The sequence below is a fragment of the Papilio machaon genome, chromosome 10 (genome assembly GCF_912999745.1).
Source record: "Papilio machaon chromosome 10, ilPapMach1.1, whole genome shotgun sequence".
NCBI classification, from domain to species: Eukaryota; Metazoa; Arthropoda; class Insecta; order Lepidoptera; family Papilionidae; genus Papilio; species Papilio machaon.
The window spans coordinates 7,060,097-7,086,744 of record NC_059995.1 but is presented as its reverse complement, the minus strand read 5'-3'; the positions used below and the strand labels follow the sequence as shown (position 1 = coordinate 7,086,744).

The following is a 26,648-nucleotide window of genomic DNA, read 5'->3' as shown; positions in this document are numbered from 1 at the left end:
AGCGCAGGTTGACAACACTACTCGTAAATTACTTAGTACTAAACAATCAAAAGCTCCATTTTTTTGTATCATACCATTATCACAAACTATGGAGACATTCCGTCAACTCATTTTTGCGCAGTAGCGTCAAACGAGGCGCGATTCTTGGTACGGAGGGTCACAACATCTTAACCTCCATTAGTCGCGTCATTGCCTCAACGAACCATCTCCCACGGCTTCCTACTTGCACGCACTCTTTGGCCAATTTAGTCCAACTAAGGCAAACGTTTGAACAAATATTCGGATCATTTCGTTCAATTCTCAAGGCGTTTTCTATTTCTGTACTTTAAGTAGGAGGATACAATTGTCTCTGTTTGTTCGACTTATTTACTGTCAAAACATAACTGTGTATTATGCAAGTAGGCGCTCCTACTGTTCGCTCAATCGTAGAGCTCATCTCTTATTATATTAGACATGACGAATACATTTGTCGTATTAGTGTGTCTCAACAAAGTTGTCTGAAAATCTAAACTTCGTCCATTCATTGACTTTCTTCCTTAGATGCGTTAGGTTTCAACATATAAAATGCTGGAGATTGTGTTTGTAATTGGCGAATAAGGAAATATTTGAATATTTGATGTCGCCATGATAAGCGAGTTCACGAAACGGCAAAAACGTTAGCAAGGTGAATGGACTGCAACTTATCGTCCAACGACTTGCGATCTTATGCGAAATCAGACATCACCGCTATCGAAGGGGGAAGTATTTCGCAATATATTATTATGGCTAAAACTCCGGATTGTTTTACCTAAATCAAATACACCCCTTTACCTTTTCTGTTTTTTTTTTTTTTTAGTTTTTTACTTAATCTTTGTCAAAACCCGCGGTAAGGCTGTCTTTTATATTTCTACGAAAAATATTCATAGAGCAGGAAAAACCGCTTCACTATGGTTATTTATTAATCTGTTTGTTTAACAATTAAAACAGATCCATTTTGTACACTTCGTATATTGAAAATAAAAAAGTATGTATTTAATCTGTCTATTCGAATTCCGTTCAGATTAAATATAATTGGTGAACGCGATATTTGAACTATGGCGTTCGTTAATACCGCCGATGGATGAGTCGCCACGCAACGAGGCATTATTCTCTCGCCTCTGTTGCCCTACCCATTAATCCGAGTGATCCATTTGTATGCGCAATTGGATTGTTTTGGTGCACGTACGATAAACTGTGCACCATTCATTTGTTTGACAGATCTCGTGAATGATATGCTATTTTAGTACAAATTTAAATACTAATTACTCTATTTTTACTTATGTGGCTATAATTACCTTTGTTACGTAATACCTTGAGCGAGTATTCTTTATTTATTTATTAATTAATTATTTGACGAATTCATTTCCATCGGATTAACTACAAGACTTGTCATTCTATATCTATGAGACACCTATTTATTTAAAATACCATTACATGGTTTCTTTAGCAATCGTGGTACTGAAATCTTTTTTATCTACAACTTTTTACATCGATAATCGATATTACTATGAACGTGTAATAAGTTCCCCGTCCAGCAGACTGTCTTTGTGATCGGGCACTCACCTGCCCACGACACTAGTGTCGGAATGTATTTTACATCCGACATTCAATCAGTTTTTTTGTTATGATCTAGCTCTATGTCTAATGCAAGCCGTGGCACTTAATTTGAATTTCGAAGTAGTATTTGGTCGCATTCAGGGTCCTTAATTTATCTAAATCTACACTAAGAGGGACCTACACACAGACACACATACAGCCGATTACACTTAGTGATACAATGAATGCATACTATCCTTTGTACCGGAATCCATATAAAATATTCTATTGTACGTTACGGGAGTACCTCCCTGGCGACACGGCTTTGAAGCCCTATTCGTATACGAGACGGAAAGAAAAGTGTAGTGTAACCCGCTTTAAAAGCTTAACATTTTTGCCGTAAAAGTGAAATTAGAGCAGTCCTTATTAATGCTTTTTGACTATTATTAATAGTCTATGGTTTTTGATTATTATAAACATAAATAGAATGGAATATTACTCACATTGTATTGTGATTAATCACGAAGTAATACTAAAGCTAAACACTATTAAGAAGTATTCATAAATGATACAATTAGCATTGATCATTAACAATCATTAGCAATGTTTAAGGCATAAATAAGATAGTTTGACTGCTGTCTTGGCGCGAAATTACAAATGACAGGTGACAGTTTTATTTTTATGTTGCCAGTTATATTTCTACGTGTCGATAAAATTATAGTTCCCAGGGAATGCTCCGGCTTTTATAAAGCACGTTCATCGAAGTGTTCATCTCGTTGCTGCTGTAATTTCATTGTTGTAATTCATTCTTGCCGGTCACGTTCGACGATCGAACGTCTGTGATTTTTTTTCAAAGGCAAAGGCAACTTTGTCGCTCTGATATGATTAAAATTTGTTTGTTAGCTTATTAAAAAAATAAATATTTTGATATATAATCCAGTGTAAAGTTTAATATAAATTGTATATTTTTTATCAGTGCTTGTATCTTTGTGGGGCTGTTATCAGTGATATCATACAGAGTACGGGCTCGATGCATGCCCTTCGTAACTGTTAACTTTTGATATCGATCAAAACTAATTCTAAGGTATAACTGAATTGAATTATATAATTAACTAGCTGTCGCCCGCGACTCCGTCCGCGCGCAGTTAAAAAAAAATGAAAAATAGATGTTGGCCTATTCTCAGACCTACTGAATATGCTCACAAAATTTCATGATAATCGGTCAAGCCGTTTCGGAGGAGTATGGTGACGAAAACTGTGACACGAGAATTTTATATATTAGATTATATACTTCGAATAGATTGACTCGTATTCGGATATTCTCTTTACCCATCTACCTTTACGTTACTTTAGACTTGGAGAAATAAGTCCTTGTTAGCATAGGTACCGTATGACGTCACAAGTGCAAATGGACATTTGGGAATTTTATCAAGCCGGATAGACTGTCGAAAACTTCGATGGGTAATTAGTTTATCATCATTTGGGTACAGCATGTTAGGGTCATTAATGACACCTTGAAGACACGAATATTTTACGTAACTAAAACACACCACTTAAGATAAATTCATTGGTATGTTAAGACACAACATTAGCATTTAAAACTTTATTATTTTTTTAAAAAAATTCGTTGAACACCAAACTTGTAAATATCGTTCTCATCTCACCAGTTAGTCAAGATAATTTTGGATGTAAAATTAAAATGCATCTAACATGTTAACTGACATTGTATCTTGTGAAAAATACTATTTATTTATTATAGGGTAATATTTTTCGGGGGTATGTCCGTTATCATCTTGACCCTATAGTATAAATTACTGGACCGATTTTGAAGAGTGAGGCGTCATTCAATTAATCGATGGGTCCTATGTATAAGGGCCGAAGTTGCAGATTGATGATTTTTACTGTTTGTGTTAAAAGCTACCTCTTAGTTTAGTTAACAACATGCACTAAACAAAATTCACATTTACAGGTGTAAATGTTTCCTATAAAACTTTGAAAGCCTCTCCTGAAAAGTTGTCAATTTACACATTGGTCGTAGGAACCATCGTAACATTGGTACAGCTAATTGGGTGTACTGGCTTTTATGATTGCTAGTTTTATTATATTAATACTGATATACTATTATCAAGATATTCATTTAGCAAGGTGACCGCACGGCTCAGGTTCCCGACCGCACAGTTGTTCCGCTTCGCGATATCAACTCTGCTGTGGAGCGTAGATCGTAAATGATTGTATAACATCGATTGGATATCGAGAACAATCGGATTTCACTTTCACACGGATAGCATCACACGATTGGTTATTTATCGATAAATCAATTTGCATAAAAAATACTAGTTTGAACAGTCTGAACAACTTGTATTTCTTTTTCTTTCTACTATATTTGATTTCAATGGATAGATTTTTATTAACGAATATTGCACACGAAAATATACGGCGAAATATTGTTTACAATGTGAGATTCTTCTTTGATTATTATCCAACGAAATTTTGTAAAAAAAAAATTGTTTCAAAAGTAGCTCGGTCGGAACATTATTTTGGAACGCAAACAAACAACGGTAGTCTCTCAAATGTCCTTACATTGACAACAGTAAAGTCTCTTGTATTGCGCCTTACAAGGCTTGCATACATTTGTTTACTGTTATTTTGCAAAGGAAAAATAAACGAGGTCGATTTTTGCGTTATGTTTCGTTTAATCGGTGTCATAATTTGAGAATCTGTTTTGGCTTTATTCACTTTTGATACTGGTAACTGAGTCCTGTGTAAGTGTGGCATAACTTCGGGTTCCTTCGGCTTTTTTTTTGAAAATTCTATGTTCCTTTCTTTGAGTTAAAACGACTTTCTCACCTTGTTTGCCTTTGGTAATCATGCTTATATTAAAAATATTCTTAAAGCTCTACAAACGCACAGTTTTAAAATGCTTTACGCTTTCAAATAAAAAGGCCCTCTCAGACATGTAGGAAGTGTGACTAAGGTACTAAGGAACTTTTGAGAGCTACTTCAGACACACTACTTTACCATATTTAAGCGGTTTATTTTATGTAATTATGTTTTAATTAAAAAGAAAAGTATGTTGAAAATGTTGCAGCATATTTTCGTGTATTTAGATTTACTTTATCTTTATTAGATAGTGTTTTAGAATAATTTACTCTTATGTTTAAATAGTAGTTGAATATATTAACTTTGTTTTTATCTTTTAAAGTAGTGAATAATACATTTAATTCACTTATGTTTCACTTTAAATGGTGGTTGTAGTGTTTTTAAAAGACAATTTTTAGACTTGAAGTGTGTTGGTGTGACAGTGTTTCTCTAATACAAGGATTTCTATTTTGTAATATATATTAAAGTTAAACTTTGATATCAAATTAGCAATAACATATCAGAAGATCATGACAATCATGGAAACCGTTAGCGGAAACATTACCAGCTATTGTTCTGTCGAATCTCAGAATTCAACAGTGCAACGTTAAATACCCAGCTGACTCATACCTGCCTGCGCAAGCACCTGTACTATCGTACTCATCTGTGATTAAATCAATTCCACCATACATTGAAGGCTTGGTAACAGCAATGTACAATCTGTCCATACTTTATGTGACATGTATTTGTTTGCAGATATAAGTAAACACATTGACTCATACGCGATGTAATATTGTTGAATTTAAAACGGATGACACGTTCACTTGGTTTATTCGTCACATGTGAAGGTGTTTAATGTTGTTATTATGTACTTTAATTGGATTTATTCTTGTTAAAGTGTACATTATTATAGTATGACTTCACTTTCAATTCTCCCTAATCTCGTCAAAATTCAACATAGATTAAATTTATCACTATACATCGAAAATTTCGTAGAAAACACAATATTTTGGTCATAAATGACGCAATAACCATAAATAATGAATAATCAATGATTACCAAATACAATGCTGACCTATTGCTAGATAATTTATCATAAAATCATAGAATTTGATAAACATTTCATGCCCATTCCTGGAAAAAAAGACTCGCTAAATCTTTTTAAGAATAAGAATGGACTGTTTGAGGAAATTAGGTGTATAGGATGGAGAATACTTTATAATAACAGCCTATAGTTTATTCGTAAAAGCCATACCAGGACTGACAGTGACTCTGTGAGATTATACGAATCGAATGACAATTTAATTCTTCTAAATTGATATAACTGTTTAGATTGTAAATGATAATAATGGAACGGTAATATGCGTAATTACCACTATGTTGGGTAACATTTCTTTGCTAATTTTGAGTAATTATAATAATAAATTATTACACTTCATTAATAAAACGGTTTGATAATCCATCGAACCATATACAGCCGACTCAACTTCCTTCGACCATTTACGTCGCGCAGTGCGCATGCTTTTCATTCATAACGCCGACGCTTTGCTGTCGTACAATAACCCCATATTTTCTTAATTGATAAAATGCCTAAGTCGTTTTAATTTCATCTTACTAGATCGTATATTTTCAGATTTACGTTAAAAATTCGCTTTATAAATTACTATTAAGTTAATAACGTCGTTCTAACTGTGGCAGCCGAAACACTCACATAAAATATATGACCATCTCTCTAACTTCCTTTGTGAAAACAGAGATAACAACGTTTTTGTAGATGCGTTTCAGCAGTGGAAACGCAAGATAAAATCGACCTTCATAATACATTGCTTTATTGTTCATTATGACTGAATGTTGTCTTAAAATGTTACGTTGTAAATGATTCATCATGTTGAAAACTACGAGAAGTTAAACAAACAGATAAATTTATATGTTACTAGCTGTCGCCCGCGACTCCGTCCGAGCGCAGTTAAAAAAAAAATGAAAAATAGATGTTGGCCGATTCTCAGACCTACTCAATATGCTCACAAAATTTCATGAGAATCGGTCAAGCCGTTTCGGAGGAGTACGGTGACGAAAACTGGGACACGAGAATTTTATATATTAGATATGTGTTAAAGTAAATACTTCAATGTTCCTCTTACCAAGTTTTCACTGTAGTAAAACCTGAACAAAAACACTCTCTTTTGTTTAGAGGGATGACTATATGTTTTATACAAATGTTTCACCAGTGGAAACAGTTATCGTGTAATAAATCTATCCACTTAATCGTAGTGTAAATAAATACGGTTCTGCACAATTAAAATATAATACAATCCGTTATCAGTGAAGTGAACGCGCGCTACACAAAAGTCTGTACGAGGTGTATTGTGTGTTGTGTGACCGGATGGCACACCGGAAGCACCAGTGACATCGCCACTACTATACTAACTAGTATACTATGTTAGTGCTGCAAAAACTATTTGTAGTTTTTTTTTTATTATGTGTGAAATGCCAGTCAACAAGTAAAAGATTGGAGGAGTTCTGATATGGAAATGACAAAATAAACAAATATTTAAACCAATTTTTTTTAACTAAACAATATATATTTAACAAAGGGGCACAATCCCTATGATGGTGATTCACAGTTTGGTGGAAAAATCGATTTACACAAAGTAGGACAATGAAGCCTTAAATCTGTAATAAGCTTTGGGAAACATAAAAAACGTCTTGATTGCGGTTTATTTTTCTTGTTTTAGATGTAGATTACGGCAACCTGTGACTTCTTACTTTTAAAATCTTTTTCACTATTCTATGAAAAAATTAAATATATGGTTTTGTATAGATTTTTAGACGGCAAATCCATGGTAATGTTGTAGCTTATAAAAGTACTTGAACAATGTAATGGATGTCCTCTGGCATATGTTATTCAACTAGTACGCTACGTCAACCATGCGTAAACTGAATTGCATGTTAAGTAAGCTACTAGGTGTAAAGACTGAACTATATGTCATGATATACTATGGTTTTGGCATGAAAAATACGTGTTTAGAAAATAAAGGACTAGCTGGTAAATTTCTTTTAAACGAGTCTTTTCCTATTATCAATGTATTTTATTTGTTTGTTGGCTTAATCAATAACTAGCTATAGTTGACATTTGTATACCAAAAAATATTAAAAATTGATCATTAAATCATTATGATTCAATGACAACAGTTCACAAAACTCTACATACAAATATCCATTTGGAACTTCTCAAAGCATAAAGCTATATTTATAATTGTTTTGTTAACGGTGACAATACGAACGCGGGAATGGTGTTAAAAACGCCGCATTGTTACGACATTATTACGTACCTACGTTGTAATTTATAACTGGCTTAGCATTCTTTGAAATGTGTTTCGTTAATTTATAAGAAAAGAATCTCCAAGGGGAGTTAAGGGTGCGATGTACAACAATATTACAGAGGGGTAAGAACTCCCCTATATTCGTTAAATAATTTTTAACCGCGTCTTGTATTGATTAAAAGAAGTACGTCAAATCCTTGAGAACACGAACAACCAATTCGATGATGACTCAGTAAATGATGTTTTACAATATTAATAGATCGGTCTTGCCAATCTGCTTACGTGCTGGATACGTAACAAACTATCTTACGCTCATTCTATCTTATCAAATATTTTAATCAATGATCAGCTTAAATTACTGATACCTGGAAATGTAATCCTCAAAATTTAAACGTATACAAATATATATGTTATGGATCTATCGCGAATTTCTTTGCCAAGGAAACAACTAATAAAAATGCTTAATTATGACCGTTTTAAATGTTCGTATACTTTACCAATATCATTTTCCCCACATAATGTCTGATGCAGTATAAACGAGGAAGGAAACTTATCGATTTCGAATATCAGCATAACAAGTTTACGTTTTCTATACGAATTTATTTTGACCAATATCAATGTGAGTACGTGTGCACCGAGACCAGACTGGTCTATTGGACCGGTTCCTCTGCACCGTTATAGGCCACTAGTCTCTTCTCTACCTCGCACTTTATCCTTTCCAATTTGACTGCTATTGTCAATGTTCAAGGGTGAATATGGCTTGTGAATGACGTTTGATTGAACATTGGATTATGACTTTAGTATTATTAACATGCACTACCAGTGCATTGGCCTAAACCGTGATAACATTTATAGATTTAACTGGTTTAGACCGTGAAGTTTCATATTTCTTTAAACGTGTGAAGACTGAATTGTATTAAGTAAACTTCTTTGGATTTAACTTAAACTCTCATAAATCGTTTGTTATGATTAACAGTTGTTGAAAGGGCTGACTTGAAATTTTACGATGATGAAATTTGTTTCACTGATTGCGCGATAACCAAGTACAAAGTAACTCGACTCAAGCGTCTACTCTTTTGCAAGGAATTAGGTTTATTTGTACATTACCATACTATTATGAACAATAATTATGTTAAAACTATTTTAAAAGCTCAATATATACCTGTGTGCCTAGCACGAATATTTGCGACTTCGTACCGTCATCGCCAATTATGTTAAATTTAGTAGAGTAGTAGATTTTTATGGGCACTGCTCAAATTTTGTCCATGACGATACGTTGGCGCTTGTCACAAATATTCGTGCTAGACCCACTGCATATTAAAAACTGATGTATTATTCTCGAATAGAATTGGATTGTTTTGTCAAATTAAATGAATAGTGTCAATCTGGACGGTACAAGCAAGTGGTAATTAACTGCTCACAATGTAGTTCATTCATATTGATGGTGTGAGTGGAATTTAATCATTGCTAGTATTGGCCAATTATGTTACGTGGCCATTGGATGACTAAATACAATATTAACATCCATTATTAAATTATTTTCGTGTAGAGTGTAAAACAGATGCAAAATCAAAAGGAAAACATGATTGTATTATTAATAATGGCAAATGCACTTGGACTTTCAATAACAAGATTTAAATTTCCAATTTGTTGGAATTAAAATATTCAGACCGTTCTGAAAATTAAAATGAGAAGAGAATAAAAAAATAACAATAACTGGTTTATAAAATTTTATAAGGAAATGCGTCTGCGAAAAGTATTCGAGCAGATTGAGTTATGTCTTGAGCCACAGATTGTCCTCGTTAAATGATGTCATTTGGCATCGAAAGCAACCGCGCCTGTAATTGTAAACTGACATCATAGCAAGCCCAACGTGTGCCGCCGACATAATTTTATAACAAATTTCCTATTGACCCTGTACTGCTTTGTTAATACGTCCATAACACTAACTCTGTTTATAACTAATGTTACCCCCCATTTTCACAAGTCGATTGAACATTTTTTTTTAGTTTTTGATACCTTAATGAAATTCTCGTGGTGAAGAATAGTTAAAAAAGTTAATAAGTTCTTCCGTAAGGTACGTGTAAGTTTTAATTTTGATCCTATGTTAAAAACGACCTATTTAAATGTTGGATTCGAACTCGCTACATTATTTTTCCAAGCCTACTACTAGCTACTAGGTTATTGGAGCTTTACGCAGACAAGAGTTTTTATCGAATAATGTTGACTGGCGGGCAGCCAATGCGGGTAATAGTACAATTGATTTAGCTTTTATGAGTATGTACGTTTAAGTACAAACGTCTGGTATTTGTTACGCTCTTATAATTGCAACTCAAATCTCCGCATTCTCGAGGGTTTCTTTCCGAAAATGTGCCGCGGATGCCGAAACCGCTATCAAATATTTTGGCATGAATACGGAATTCGCTTAAATTGAATAAGCTGCCACAATATACGCATATAAAACTGCGAACTTTGTTTCGTATAAAATAAACTTGAAATCTTGTAATCACAACAACTTTAGCACAATACATGAAATTTATAATTATCTAACTTCTTACTAATACCTATTATAAATGTGAATGTATGAATGGATGGATAGATGGATGCATGTTTGCTTGTTTGAAGATATCTCCAGAGCCGTTCAACGGATTTCGCTGAAATTTGGCACAGATGTAGATAATAGTCAGGAAGAACACATTTTTTTTTAATTCCGAGTGGACTGAGTCACGGGCGACAGCTAGTAATTCATAATTGTTTAACCAAGCCTCTGTGATAACGATCAATGAACAGTATTTACTGTAGACAAGCATGTCGTCGGCAAAATTTACGATTAAATAAGACCGACATAGACTAAATATTTATAAACCTGACTTCCTTCTGTCGATAGCATGCATTCGCATTTTTAGAATGTTATGCAAACGTAGATATTTTAACATAAACAATACGATCACGGTGTAAACTGTACCAAACTTCAATGTAACTGACTTGTAAATAATAAACTTAAAATATTATTAATAAACATAAATATAACTGTTAAGTAGGTAATACCTAAGTTATCAAACCGATAAAGGTAATTCTTATGTAAAAATAAAGTAAATAAGCGAGCAGGTTAAGGTTATATATTCTCATTGCTGCCATAAGTACCAACTTTAATCATTAATCGTTGGTTTCTGAAACCGAAATCTTTGTAAAAACATATCATCATCCCTATCATTACCTTTGACAAAACAGATAACAATATGTTTTAAACGGGGATTTTGGTTTTATCAAATCACTATAAATAAAGTTAGCAGTAATTTACAAATATAGGATTATAATATTGATTGAAATGATTTGTGTTCCATCTGCAACCATTAAAAACTTTATGCTCCTATAGTGACGTTTGTAACATTAGAATGTGTTGTCCCCAGACAGTGCAACACGGCTTTCCTCACAGAGCGTCGGCCCTCGCGTGGGACCCGCTGCTTCGGTTGGCCGCGCTCGGCACCGCCACCGGAGCCCTCAAGGTGTACGGCCGTCCAGGTGTCGAATTGTACGGACAACACACAAACCTTGACTCCGCTGTTACCCAAATTTACTTCATATCTGGTTAGTTTCTCTGAAAATTACTAGATATAATATTTTTATAAATACAAAGAGCATGTCGTCGTAGATATAAGAATGTGGAAGATGAGTGAAGTGTGAGATGTTTTAGGATCGCGCCAAATGAAAATCCGTAACATCTGTTTGCTTCTGGCTTGAGTTATGTTATTTTATATTTGAATCTTAATTGCATTATGAGTTTTTTTTATTATTAAGGAGGCAGTTAATAAAAGAAGGATGAAATCATGAGAAATGAATAAAGTTTTCTGATTATAATGTCTTCGTTCCAGGCACAGGTCGTCTAGTATCACTATGCGACGACAACAGCTTGCACCTCTGGGAAATAAACGAGAAGTCACTCGTAGAACTGAAGTCTCACACACTAGAGGGCAAAAACAAAAGGATATCCGCCCTCTGTGTGGAGGCCAGCGGCAAGGGCCTACTGCTGGGTACCGAGGCCGGCAACATTTACAACCTCGATCTCAACACCTTCACATTGCACGAGGATGTTATATACCAGGATGTTGTTATGCAAAAGTGAGTTATTTGAGTGCTCGTAAAAATATAAACTCGACGCAGTAAAAATTATTACTAAATAATAATTTCTTTGTACGATATTCCAGCTGTCCAGAAGATTTCAAATTGAATCCGGGAGCAGTGGAGGCTATATGCGAGCACCCTAAAGTACCGACACGCATCCTGATCGGCTTCAACCGGGGTCTGGTGGTACTGTGGGACCGCACCGCCGCCTCGCCCACGCACACTTTCGTCTCCAACCAACAGCTGGAGAGCTTGTGCTGGAATGATGACGGTAACAACTTCTTTAAATATTTTTTTTATTTACTTTTGTAAATCTTAAAGGTACTATTAGACGATAGTGAGTCTGTGTGCGACAGTCTAAGGGTTAACTTTTCAATTATTCCAGGCGAACATTTCACATCATCTCATAACGACGGGTCATATGTGACATGGGAGGTGGCGGGAGCATCAAGCGACAGGCCCTTAAAGGAGCCCATCACCCCCTACGGACCCTACCCTTGCAAGGCCATCTCAAAGATCCTTATTAGGACCAGTGTTGACAACGATGAGATTATCATATACGCTGGTAATTTATCTTTTATTATATCTAATCTAGCTGTTTTTTATGACTTTGTACCCGTGAAATTTAAAAAAAACTAAGTCTTTGTTTCGTTACGAAATAAATAATTATACGAAAAAAAAAAATTGTCCAATGAAACCCTACAGTTTTTCGGGATAAAATATATAGCCTCAAAGCTTTTCATCCTATATCTCTGTGTCAAATCGAATCCAGATCCGTTCGTCCATTTTGGAGTAACCTGCTTCCATTACAATCGAACCTGGATAAGCGAGAAACTCTAGTAAAAGAAATCTCTATAAGCGAAAAAATATTCGCGGTACCATGGACTCTCGCTTAGCAAGGTTTGACTGTATTTTATTATAATTTCAGGTGGCATGCCACGAGCATCGTATTCAGACAAATATACAGTGACAGTACAGCAAGGCGATAAGCATGTGGCATTCGACTTTACAAGCCGTGTGAGTGTCCCTTATAAATATCGTGTCATATGAATGTAAAATTACAAGCATTGTGTCATCGGTGTATGAGAAATTTATAATACTGAACATGGCATGTGTTAACACATAAATTCATTGTGTAGATAAACAGTGTTGCCAACATTCACATTCTTTAATAAAAAGAAAGATAATATTTGCACTTGTGTTACCATAGTTAAAATTGACGGTACATTACACAGATGATTTTTATTTCTAAAAAATACAATTTGTTATAAACAATGTAAATAACTGTGACAGGTGATAGACTTCTTCACGACGACGCCTGTGCCACCTGATGGTGCGCCGCTGCAGGAGGAGAGACCCGACACCCCCACCCTACTCTCCGCACACACCGTCAACCAAGTCGCCGCCGCACTGGTAACACATTACATAACATTTTACATCACTATTTCATCTTAAAACTAGCTTTTTCCCGCGACTCCGTCCGCGCAGAATAAAAAAAATCCACACAAGATAAAAAAGTTCCTATGTCCGTCTCCTAGTTCTAAGCTACCACTCCATCAATTTTCAGCTAAATCAGTTCGACCGATCTTGAGTTATAAATAGTGTAACTAACACAACTTGATCATTAGACACACAGATGTTACCATTAGGTAACAAGTCTAATTTGACACGTTCTTATTAAAATGTTTGTCAGGGGAAATGTTTTGAACATCTGTTTTATGACTAATTTCTTGGAATTTCTCCGTACATGTATATACTTTAAGTTTGTCCAAAGGTGGTATTGGCTGAAGAGGAGCTGGTTGTAATCGACTTATGCGATGAGCGCTGGCGACCACTGCGCCTTCCGTATCTATTGTCAGTGCACGCGTCTGCAGTCACCACCGCGCAACTTGTTGATAACGTCGCTAACAATATTTACGATAATATTGTTGCCGCAGGTACACACTAACATTAAATGCCAGACTTATATCATCATCATCAGATCACTATACATCCCCATTGAGGGGTTCGGAGCCTACCCCAAGTTAGGGACTAGGCCATAGTCAACCACGCTGGTCAAGTGCGGGTTGATTTCACACATATCATTGAATTTCTTCTCAGATATGTGCAGGTTGCATCATGATGTTTTCATTCATCGTAAGAACGTCGGATAAATGTACATATGTAAATCGAAAATGGAAAAACACATTGGTACATGACGGGATTCGAACCCAGGACCTGCAGATTGCAAGACAAGTGCTTAACCCCTGAGCCACCGACGCTCTTAGACTTAGACTTATATGACCCATATTTAATATATAGCAAGTAAAAGTACCAGACTTGAACCTTAAAACTGAATTATGTACGTCCCCTGTGATAATTAATAATCCCATTATATAATATAGAAATATTATAAAATATTATATAGAGGTCAGATTTTTATTTCTCCGAAACTAATGATCCGACTTGAAAAATTCTGTCACTGTTATGAAGCTTCACTAACCTCGTTTGACATGAGCTATATTTAATACTATTTTTTTATTCAATTAATAATCTAGATGTTAATAATAATAGGGCAGCAGCAAACCGAGAATGTGTACTCTGAGGGGGCGTGGCCTATCTCTGGGGGCGTGGTGGAGGGCGGAGAGGGGAGCGAGAGGCAGCTGCTGCTGACGGGTCATGAGGATGGATCTGTGCGCTTCTGGGACGTCAGCGGGGTGCCCATGACACCTCTCTACAAGTATACAACTGCACAATTGTTTAGGTGAGAATATATATTTTGGTTACTTGGGTGAAGTGTATAGGCGTGTTTTATATGACTGCTTTAATTCAACATGAACTATATTTTTATATACATGAATTAAATTATTTTATATATTTATTCTTATTGTATAAATTTTTACTGCTAAGATATAGCTAAATATTCTAATTTTAGGTACGATTTAATTAAAAAAAATAATTGTGGTGATGGTAGCACTTTTTAATAATAATCCAGTATTACATCGGTCATAAACTCATTTGTCATCCGACCATCTTAAGGTTTGTTTAGTTTCCTGTCACATTCGTTAGGTAGTTACCAAATTATGAGTCAAAAAACTTGAGATGTGTCAAGACACACCCGGATGGAACGAAGTTCCTTTCTATTAATTAGTGAAGGAACCAATGTTTATTCTATGAATAAAAAACTTAAGTCTTCACAAGAAGTACATTTTATTTCTATGAATTTTCGTTATATATTGTCACGTCGTTGCCATGGTGAAGTAGCGCTCATTCGTCTATAGCAACAAGTGTCGTGACAACTTTTCGTAAGAATTTTTTCCATCTAGCCCCCTTTCACAACGCGCGATAAGGAACTTCGTTCCAAAATAGAAATAGAAATTATTATATATTATAAAAATAGATTTTGTGGCCTTTGAAGGTTATACTAGATATACATATAGTAAAAAAAAATCCATAAGCTTGATAATATCATCTAACCATTGAACTTTTGCTTCTCGCTTGCGACGCTTCAAAGCGGATTGAAACGATCGAGGACGAGGTAAACATCGGTATCTGTAAGCATGTCCAGTGCTTTATGCTAACAATTGTTTGTTGCAGATTATATTTTGTTGTGCATTTGCATGTCTGCCGTACTCAGAGTTGTCATTATTAAAATAGCCCCCTTAATGTAGAAATCTATATTTAGGAACCGGCTTGGAACTGTTCTGAGTATGGTAGCGTGAATAATATTTATGTATAGTCGTGTTAATTTTACAAAGACTAAAAATATTTTGTAAAGTTCTAGTAAATGACAGTGACAGTTTATGTTCAGTGTTGCTATGTTTGATATTTTTGTTTTTAGGCATTTTTTCCACAAAAGGGAATTAATAAATAAAATATTTATCCAGTTTATTAGTAATGCTTACATTTATTTTCGTCTAATATTTGTATTATATGTTTATTTTTATATAAAATGTAATCTGTGTTAAAAACTTTAATTCAACTATAACTAATAAAAATAGAAAAGTGTTTACACATTTTGTTTATAAAGGGAGTTAGTAAGTAAATTCGGTGTAAAAATTTAGTTTAGATTTGCTTAGAAGTTTCATTATTTTAGGGAATAAAAAAAAGACGAAATAAATTTTTTACGCTATAATTAAATTAAAAATTAATATTAAAGGTTCCACGGTTTGTTTTAGTAGAAAATCTGACAGAGAAAAACTACCGAGCACAAAGATATGAACATTAAATTTAAAACCATTTGAAAATTAATTCACTTAACAAAAAAGCAAGAAAGCCTGCGTTTGACACACGATCATCATCTCCCTGGCCTTTTCCCACTCACGTGGGGTCGGCACACAAGGTTATAAAACCTTGAAGTTTTGGCTTTAGTTTTTACGGCCGGCCGCCTGCCTGTCGCCAACCCTACTTGGGAGGGTTATCCCTTTGACACACGATGTGGTGTTAAAAACATTAAAATGCGCACTATCATATGAACACTTAGCTAATAAATAATACACTCGCACATTGCACCTAAAATTTAATTAAAAAAAAACTTACCCATATAAATATTATCACATGTATTTTTTCGAATTAATACAAAGCAGAAGTAAAATACGTCTAAGTAAGGTTAAGTAGGTTAGTGAAGATTTTTTTTTATTAATCTTTGAATTAAAGTCTATTAAAGAATAAAATATTAATTAAATTACAATGTTTTTTTTGTTTGTGTATAGCGGTGAAGAAATAGGTGAGAACAATGACAGTCAAAATGACGAGGAAGAATGGCCGCCGTTCCGACGTGTCGGTACATTTGACCCTTATAGCGATGATCCCAGACTAGCAGTCAAACGAGTAAGTCTAGAATCTAGATTTATTATTAAAATACGAGATTGAAGTTCTCTTTTTATAAAGATATAACATTATGATACATACTTCAATACTGTCATCAAAACACAAAGAAAAGGAAGGTACATATTATGAAGGAATGTCTTTAACTACCTTTTTATGTTATAGGTTATCCTTTGTCCTTTATCGGGTATGCTGACGATTGGTGGAGCAGCCGGCCATATTGTCGTAGCCAGTCTCAAAACCACCGCCAGCACTGCTGAAGTTAAAGTAAGAAATTTGAATATATTAAATTTTAACATAACCAAAGATATTTACGTAATGGCGGCGCAATTATCTCTTGATATTTAAATATTGTGGCTGTAGTTCTAATTTTCGCCACGTCACAGATAATGTGATCAGACTAAGTTTTCTTGACTTATTTGATTTATGTTTGTATTTCTTTGTCAGTCGATGTCAGTGAACATTGTGTCAGACCGCGACGGCTTCGTGTGGAAGGGCCACGATCAGCTAACCCTTCGTGCTGGTACTCACACCTTCCCGCAAGGATATCAGGTCTGTTTATGTTACGTTTTATTCAATATGCAATACAATGCTAAATTAAATGTGAAGTTTCACAATTATTTTTTTGGATTAAATTTAATATCTTTTTAGCCGACTTGAAAAAGAAGGAGGTTATCAATTCGACTGTATTTTTTTTTATGTGTGTTATCGCGATGCTCAGCCCCTGGTGGTCCGATTTGATAAAAATAATTTTAATCGAAAGGAAGTGCTTGCAGATGGGTCCCATTTTTTTTTTAAATAAAAGACTAGTAGATTTTGAATTTAGCTTCAAAATGTGTTGCAAAAATTTTGCTTTCAGCACTCACGTAGGCTAAACAATAGGACCAACATAAAAATGATGTATGGAAGAATTGTAGCTCTTTAAATGTGCTAAATAAAAGTCCGCGATAGCATTTATCTATCTTTTATAGTTTTCTCACAATAACCATTTTTGGAACGAAGTTCCTTATCGCGCGTTGTGAAAGGGGGCTAGACGGAAAAAATTCTTACGAAAAGTTGTCACGACACTTTTTGCTATAGACGAATGAGCGCTACTTCACCATGGCAACGACGTGACAATATATAACGAAAATTCATAGAAATAAAATGTACTTCTTGTGAAGACTTAAGTTTTTTATTCATAGAATAAACATTGGTTTCTTCACTAATTAATTGAAAGGAACTTCGTTCCATCCGGGTGTCCCAACACACCTCTCAAGTTTTTTTTTCTAAGACTTTCTTTGTGTCTTGTTATATCTATTTTGTTTGTTCAGATAAATAATTAGAAGTCAGATAACAAACTATCGTCCGCTAGGATTTTTTTTATATCGTCTAAATGTGTGATATAACGTTATTTGCAGGCGAGCGCAGTGGCGCAGTTGTCGCCTCCGGCCGCGATCACGGCGCTAGCGGCGCAGTGGGAGTGGGGCGTGGTGTGCGCCGGCACCGCCCACGGCCTGGCGCTGCTGGACGCGCTCGCCGCCGCCCCCCTACTGCACCGCTGTACGCTCAACCCACACGGTACTGTACACTGCTACACATAACGCTCTCTGTTACTTCATATGGTACAGTCATACATAAAACTCCATTTTGTTTTTGACTGTACCATATGCAGAAAGTACTATATGAATTTCCTGACTCTTCTGTATGACTTTTAAGATGCAATTTTAGCGCTGTGCCTTACTTTATATCTAATATATAAAATTCTCGTGTCACAGTTTTCGTTGCCATACTCCTCCGAAACGGCTTGACCGATTCTCATGAAATTTTGTGAGCATATTAAGTAGGTCTGAGAATCGGCCAACATATATTTTTCATAACCACCATTTTTTTTTTTACTGCGCGCGGACGAAGTCGCGGGCGACAGCTAGTAATGGTATATTTGTGTCAATATTTTTCACGTGATGTTTTTTTTTCAGATCATTCTGGTGCCGGAGACACGCCAATATCGAGACGGAAATCGTTCAAAAAATCCCTCCGAGAATCGTTCCGACGTCTAAGAAAAGGCAGGTCTCAGCGGCGGCAGAATACCTCCTCCAGCCCCACCTCCCAGTCACAAGTAAGCCACGCCCCTAACATTTCAACGTATAATATTTTATAGAAGCGATAGTCTTAATATTAACGTTTTTTCCTCCGCCAACCAAAGTCCGGACTCGACAGCGACCTCAGCAGTTATTCTGACTCTTCTTCACAAGTACCCTCAACACTAGACGATAGTGTATGTTTACTTTGTACTTGCTTGAGTACAGTCCATAGTTAGTATACGAGAGAGCTTTGCTACCATCGATCTTTTATAGATCAATGCAAAATCAACTCTTTTGTTTTGATTTAAAGCAGCAATTTGCACATTTGTGCCATATTTTTTTTTTTGCACTTACGAGATTTGGCGGACACCGGCCCAATACGATTCGCTTCGATCGCATAACATTTGAAGCTTTATAGGCTTTCTCTGTATTGGAAAATCTTATAGAGCTTTGCAATACGTCGCTTTACAGTTGACAGACATTGAAATTCACATCGAAATTAAATCATTACAAGCATTGCCTGCTTTTTTCTTTGTTTGAATGCTATCTATACAATTCTTACAGTAGGTTTCTGAGACCGAAATCTCTTTATAAAACATTTCGTCATCCCTGTTATTATCTTTGACAAAACAGAGAGAACAATAAACTTAGGAGGGGGCGATAAGGGGCCCAAAAAATGGAGGGCATTGAAATTAATTAAAGTAATGAAATTGTGGTTTTTAAGTTTTAGGGCTGAATAAAAATTAGGGGGCTCTGAAATATAATTGATTTTCAAAGGGGGCGGTGAAAGAAAATAAGTTTGACAATCACTGTTTTAAACGGAATTTTTGGTCTCAGAAACCCACGATTACTGATATTAATAATACAAAATAAAAACGTGTACGGATAGCAAACAAATTTAGACACAAATTCTGCCACAGAATCTTTTCATGGTTATTTAAACATTCGCTTAGTTTAGATTTGTCAAACTAAATGTACACTTAGAGATTTTGTACGAAAAATCTTTAATAAGAGACCGTTTAAGTGACCATTAAACTAGGTTTTACAGTAAGACTTATTAGTGGTTATTTTTATGTAGCCAGCGGCAAAGAAGCCAGTGGATAAGATATCGGAAACAGATGCAGAGGTGAAGCCAATAGAGCGGGCGGTGGAGGCGCGTTCCAACGATGACGCATTCGGCTCTATGGTGCGCTGTCTATACTTCGCGAGGACATTCCTTATCAATAGTAAGTAGTTACAGTGGTAGACAACAGCAACATCTGTTGCAAGACTGGGTCTGCCCCACACACGGGAACATGGTGGTACCAACACCACACAGAAGACAGGCGTGAAGTGGAAGCAATTTCACATTTCGTTCCGTGTCTTAGGATGGGAAGGGGAAGTGGAATTGACGGAAGAGGAGACGCATAGGAAAGGGAAATGTTGTCTTTATGTGCATTTCTCCAATTGCGGATGTCTCTGGATAACGATCGATTCGTTATTTCAGTCAATTTAGTTGACTGTTTGCTCGTTTGTCACCTCATAATCTAAGAATAAAACTTTAAAAAACATTTAAAATTGTCTTTCTATTAGCATATTAATTATTACGTTGAAAATTGTATATTATTATATTTATATAATTTAAATTTATAATTATTTTTTGTGCAGCACAAAACTCAACGCCGACGCTGTGGGCGGGCACAAATAACGGCACTGTGTACGCCTTCACGATAAATGTACCCAACACAAACAAAAGGAAAGAAGAACCCGTATGTATTTATATATATATTTCTAAATTACATTTCGCTATGAGAATATTAAATAGCGTATTTTACGAGGTTTTAAAGCTTGAAAATTTATATTTTTGTTTTCTTTTTTTATAGGTAACGTGTCAATTAGCAAAGGAAATTCAACTGAAACATAGAGCTCCAGTTATCGGCATCACAGTGTTAGATGGAGCCTCAGTACCGCTGCCAGATCCTTTAGAGGTAAATAATTAACATTGCTATCTCTGTTTTTTATATGAAAACTAGCTTTTACCCGCGACTCCGTCCGCGCGGAATAAAAAATAGAAAAGGGGGTAAAAATTATCCTATGTCCGTTTCCTGGTTCTAAGCTACCTGCCCACCAATTTTCAGTCAAATCCATTCAGCCGTTCTTGAGTTATAAATAGTGTAACTAACACGATTTTCTTTTATATATATAGATATATAGATGAAAAAGATGGCAATATACCATAAGGACAAGAAGCCTACTGTCTATTGCCTATGCCTAGAAACTAAATGATTGAAATTGGATTATACACAGGATACAAATGTTTCGTCAGTGTGAACTCACATTATTGTGTGCAGGTGGAGAGAGGTGTGTCAGCGCTGCCGGAGGCTGGCACACACCGGGTGCTCATCACGTCGGAGGAGCAGTTCAAGGTGTTCACGCTGCCATCGCTAAAGCCGCACAACAAGTACAAGCTTACTGCACACGAGGGCGCCAGGGTAACTATACAAAGATACTCCTACTCCATACATCCATATCGTACCATCTTTTGGTAACACTTAATATCCGGTGGGATTGTGGTGAAGCATTTATCTATTTATATTATAAAAAAAAATTCTCAACTCAAACTCTTTAATGAATCTCGTAAAATATATATTAATATAGCAATAAAAAGTTATTCCTCGCACAAAACATATAAAATTTTCACTTTGTATTAAAAAAAAAAAGGTCTGTACCACATCACATACACATACAAGTCTAATTTGATACATCCCGAAATAATTACCATAAGTAATAACCCAAGTGGTAACAAGTAGATTACAGTTTTATCCGTGTTTTCCTGTCCAATTTTACCAATATTATAAATGCGAAAGTTTAGATGGATGGATGTATGTTAGAAGGTATCTCCAGAACGGTTCAATGGATCTTGTTGAAATTTATCATAAATTTAGAACATGTCTGGAAGAATATAAGAGCTAATTAAAATTTTCTTTTTAAAACCGCAAACGGAGTCGCGGGCGACATCTAGTTATACATAATATAACAAAGTAATGAATGGGGAAGAAATGGCGGCGTTCAGTGATAAGCTGGAGGCATCATCAGCTGAGCCTTTTCCCAGTACCCAGGAACAATTTTTTTTTCTTTAATCGATATCTTTTGTAAGTGTAATTTGTTTTGTATTTGGTTAATAAACTGGATTTATTTTATGTTTGGTTACAGGTGCGTCGTACAGCATTCGCTTGGTTCGAATGTGTGGCAGGTGGTGAGAGACATCGTGAGTGGTGTCTGCTCTGTCTCACCAACCTGGGAGACTGTCTCGTGCTCAGTCCTGAACTGCGCCGTCAGCTCAATGCTGCCGCTGTGCGCAAAGAAGATATCAAGTAATAAAATCTTACTAATTAATTAATTAAGAAGGGCTTAACTGACGTGTGATCGTCTGGTGATGGCACCTAGTTTCAGAGCCGTTGGGGGTCCATCTTCAGGGCGAGTGTTTATTTTGAGGACTTCGCGGTCGCACTGAGTTTTAGATTAATACTTACTATACTATACTTACTATATTATAATTACTAATATTATAAATGTTTGGATGTATGGATGAATGTTGGTTAGAAGATATCTCCAGAAAGGCTGCATGGATCTCGATGAAATTTGGCATAGATGTAGAACAGTCTGGAAGAATACATAAGCTACTGATAAAGTTTTTTTTTATTCCGCACGAACGGAGTCACGGGCGACAGCTAGAATTATTTATAGACAAACATACGATCAAATTGCTCCCATTTTTAAGATTACGATTGTTGTATGTCTACATTAACATTTTAAATATTTTACCCTCAAATAATCTCAGAATTTATTCAAATTATTTTGATATTATTATTTACAGCGGTATATCAAGTCTATGTTTCTCAAAGCGTGGTGAAGCTCTCTACTTGCACTCGTCATCTGAACTGCAAAGGATTACATTATCTGCGACAAAGGTAAACGTAAAATACTGAACATTCTATCTAATCTTAATTCTAATAATACTTGGTAAAGATTTCACTTGACAATATAGTTACAGATATCAAAATTCTATAGTTTAGAGCAGTGATTGTCAAACTTATTTCTTTCACCGCCCCCTTTGAAAATCAATTATATTTCAGAGCGCCCCTAATTTTTATTCAGCACTAAAACTTAAAAACGACAATTTCATTACTTTAATTAATTTCAATGCCCCACATTTTTTGGGCCCCTTATCGCCCACTCCTAGGTTTCAAACGCCCTCAAGGGGGCGTTATCGCCCACTTTGGGAATCATTAGTTTATGATGTGATTCTATGCCTTTATTGTTTTTTTTAAATATTGTTATGTATTTATTAGGTAACGTTTGCTCAATGTCATATCCTGCTGGCGCCATGGGCAGCCGCACTGCGAGGACCTGCTGAGGAAACTCCTCTAACCAACGGTGAACATAAGGTATTTCTTAATCTTCTACATGAAGTAATAACAAAGTAATCACGTTCATCATCAGCTCACTATACGTCCCCATTAAGGTGCTCGGAGCCTACCCCAATTTAGGGGTGACTAGACCATAGTCAACCATAGCCAAGTGAGGGTTGACTTCACACATATCATTGAATTTCTTATAAGATATTTGCAGGTTGTATTACGATGTTTTCTTTCATCGTAGAAACCTCGGATAAATGTACATATGTAAATAGAAAATAGAATAGACATTGGTATATTGCGGGATTCGAACCCAGGGCCTGTAGATTGCAAGTCAAGTGCTTAACCCCTGAGCTAACGACGCTCTCGTTACTCTGTTTATAATATTTATAGCTAGACTAACTGACATACAAGCAAAAATAATGTTATTAGCACACCGCATTCAACTTAGCAAAAACTTAACTGATCCTTACGTACTATGTAGCTTAGTATGTATGGACACATACAATATATACTATGCTATACTAAGTTAGAAAAATATTGAGGTCTCTCGGATTCTCGCTTATCCAGGTTTGACTGTAATTTATTGTGACGTGATTTTCAGGAAGAGACGGCGGAGACTGTGCACGATGTGACAGCGGCGTCGGGGGACATCACGGTGGACTCTGTGCGAGATCATACCAATGCTGACCAACCAGAGCTCAACATCAACCTGCAGGTAAGGTTATTGATAAAGCAGGGTAGGAGACATATGACACACAAATTTTGTTCCTGGATTGATATTACAGGATAGGGGATTTACGATTTACTTTAATTTTGAGCAGAGAAGAGATATATGTAAAATTACATACGATCTTTAAGTTTTAAGGTTCATTTAGACATAAGTCGATTTCGTACAGTTTGAATTGCGCTCTCATGTACTCCTATACATTTGTCTCGCTCTGAAGCGACTGTCTAGAGTTGGTCGTACTATTCAGGATTATGTCTAAATGAGTCTATATTTATATATTAGAAATATACATACAATATTAGGATTTAATATATAAATAGTATCGTACGGCTAAGTCTTCGAACTCTAGTGGAAAAGTACTTTAACAACAGCTTAGCGATTCAATTTTTTGATGAAATAAAATTTAACAGAATTCGCAAGTGAACACAAGTTCGTTGGTGGTGAAGACTACAACAAGGACGACCATTAATGACGGTAACGTGGACGGCGCCACCACCACCACCACAACAACCACAAACAATACCACAACAGAAAACAGTGAGTACCATTTTTACCAATATTAATTAACTCTTACCACTTGTGAAGCTTTTAACTTCAAATACAGATTTTTAACATATCCAATTAAACATTTTATCTGTTAACATATCTATGGGTCCTATGTATAAGGGCCAAAGTAACAAATTGATGATTTTTACTTTTCTGGTAAAAGCAACTTCTTAGTTTAGTTAACAAAATACATATTTACAAGTGTAAATGATATTTTGCTGAAGTAAAAAACCCAATGAGGTCTATTTTTCATATATGGTTAAAACTTTGAGTCTTAAATAGTTGTCAATTTGTATATTGACCCTTATTCGTAGAAGCCATCGATTGATATAAAGTCAAAGTTTGAAGTTAAAAAAAAGCTCTTTTTTTACTATAAAATCAAAAGCTTAGCAATTATTCACTCTTATATTTTATATATATTTTTTTATATAACGTATTAAAAAAGTTAGATAAATAAATAAGTATTAATTAAGAAATATATATACAGTAAAATCCTTGCATGAGTCATGTAGATAATAAAATATAAATTAAAGTCGTACGAATGTTAGATTTTAAATACTTTTTTAAAATGCATTTACCAGACTAGAGAAACCTAATTTTTGACATAATTTGTGAATGGTACCTAAATAATCTTGAATGTATTATTTAAAGTATATCGTATTTGTTTTATAATATTAGCTGTCGACAGCGGAGATTAAAATGAAAATAAGTAGTCTATGTTTTCGTCTAGACTATGTTCTATATCTATGGAAAATTTCATCAAGATCCGTTGAACTGTTCCGGAGATATCTTCTAAGAAACATCCATCCATCTAAACTTTCACATTTATAATATTAGTAACTAGCTGTCGCCCGCGACTCCGTCCGCGCGCAGGAAAAAAAATCTTCATACCGGTATGAATTTTTTCTCGCCTTTTAAACCTTCCCTAGACCTCCACGAACATTTCAAGACTAAGATAAGATAAATCCGTTCAGCCGTTCTCGAGTTTTAGTGAGACTAACGAACAGCAATTCATTTTTATATATATAGATATAAATGCGAATGTTAGAATGGATGGATGTTAGAAGGTATCTCCAGAAACGTTCGCGGATCTCGATGAAATTTAGCATGGAGGCAGATCAAAGTCTAGAAGGACAAATAGGCTACTTATTAAGTTTTTTTAAATAAGCTCGGACGAAGTCGCGGGCGACTGCTAGTATAGTAATACAATATCAATATGTACAATGTCTTATTGAAAGTTATCTTTGCTTTTTAATTTATATAATGTACCTACAATGCTTACATACTTTGAAGCTTAGCTGACTTGGCTTTAGACGTATCACAAGCTACTTTTTAAATATATTATATTATATGTTTTTTTAATATGTTTATGTAAAAAGCAACAGACAGACAAGATTATTAAGGTTATCAATTTACATGATAATTCATACTTTAGTTAGTAAGAAAGTAAACTTTATTTTGCTATAAATTCATGCAACAATCAAAATTATATAAAATCATATAGTTTATTGTAATCAGATATCGCTTTATACCGTTTATATGTTTATTGTTTGTTTGTATGTTTGACGGGCGCTTTGTGTTTTTGTTTGTAGTCCTAGAGCACAGTCGCGAGGAGGGAGTCATCACGCGTATTGAGGTACCCCACACTTTGCTTTCATAAATGTTCCTGATACCATTCGTGCAACGAAAAGGGTTACATCTGCTATAGTAACAATTCCATCACTTAAAAGTTATAAAATTGTCCCATAATTCCTTAGTAAAATGCTGATACATGTAAAATGAAACCACTTGTTTTATTAAACACTAGCTGTCGCCCGCGACTTCGTCCGCGCGGAATTAAAAAAAATAATTAGTAGCCTATTTATTCTTCCAGACTATATTCTATATCCATGCCAAATTTCATCATGCTATTCTGGAGACATCTTCATACAAACATCCATCCATCCAAACATTTAAATCTATATATATATATATACATATAAAAGAAAGTCGTGTTAGTTACACTATTTATAACTCAAGATCGGTTGAACTGATTTAGCTGAAAATTGATGGGGAGGTAGCTTAGAACTAGGAGACGGACATAGGAACTTTTTTTTTCTCTTGTGCAGATTATTTATTCCGCGCGGACGGAGTCGCAGGTAAATGTTAGTTTAATATATTACTAAGATGTAACTCTTTTCGTTGCGTGGTTCTTTATCTACGCTCGGCGTATTGCCTTGCATGCATCCATACAAAGCTAACAAACCCG

General features: G+C 35.2%; 1 protein-coding gene across 1 annotated transcript in view; it reads left to right on the top strand.

Annotated features, from left to right (window-relative positions):
- Positions 1 to 26,648, top strand: part of LOC106718023 (lethal(2) giant larvae protein) — a 34,480-nt gene that overhangs the window by 7,322 nt on the left and 510 nt on the right. The window contains exons 3-25 of the mRNA XM_045679649.1: positions 11,147 to 11,324; positions 11,609 to 11,855; positions 11,942 to 12,129; positions 12,244 to 12,423; positions 12,787 to 12,875; positions 13,152 to 13,271; positions 13,633 to 13,795; positions 14,412 to 14,601; positions 16,550 to 16,667; positions 16,830 to 16,931; positions 17,112 to 17,216; positions 18,065 to 18,224; positions 18,623 to 18,762; positions 19,806 to 19,953; positions 20,375 to 20,475; positions 20,590 to 20,694; positions 21,058 to 21,198; positions 21,920 to 22,080; positions 22,584 to 22,677; positions 23,059 to 23,154; positions 23,729 to 23,842; positions 24,265 to 24,391; positions 25,993 to 26,036. Of these exons, the coding sequence (XP_045535605.1) occupies positions 11,147 to 11,324; positions 11,609 to 11,855; positions 11,942 to 12,129; positions 12,244 to 12,423; positions 12,787 to 12,875; positions 13,152 to 13,271; positions 13,633 to 13,795; positions 14,412 to 14,601; positions 16,550 to 16,667; positions 16,830 to 16,931; positions 17,112 to 17,216; positions 18,065 to 18,224; positions 18,623 to 18,762; positions 19,806 to 19,953; positions 20,375 to 20,475; positions 20,590 to 20,694; positions 21,058 to 21,198; positions 21,920 to 22,080; positions 22,584 to 22,677; positions 23,059 to 23,154; positions 23,729 to 23,842; positions 24,265 to 24,391; positions 25,993 to 26,036 (3,111 nt within the window). The remainder of the gene's footprint in view (positions 1 to 11,146; positions 11,325 to 11,608; positions 11,856 to 11,941; positions 12,130 to 12,243; positions 12,424 to 12,786; positions 12,876 to 13,151; positions 13,272 to 13,632; positions 13,796 to 14,411; positions 14,602 to 16,549; positions 16,668 to 16,829; positions 16,932 to 17,111; positions 17,217 to 18,064; positions 18,225 to 18,622; positions 18,763 to 19,805; positions 19,954 to 20,374; positions 20,476 to 20,589; positions 20,695 to 21,057; positions 21,199 to 21,919; positions 22,081 to 22,583; positions 22,678 to 23,058; positions 23,155 to 23,728; positions 23,843 to 24,264; positions 24,392 to 25,992; positions 26,037 to 26,648) is intronic.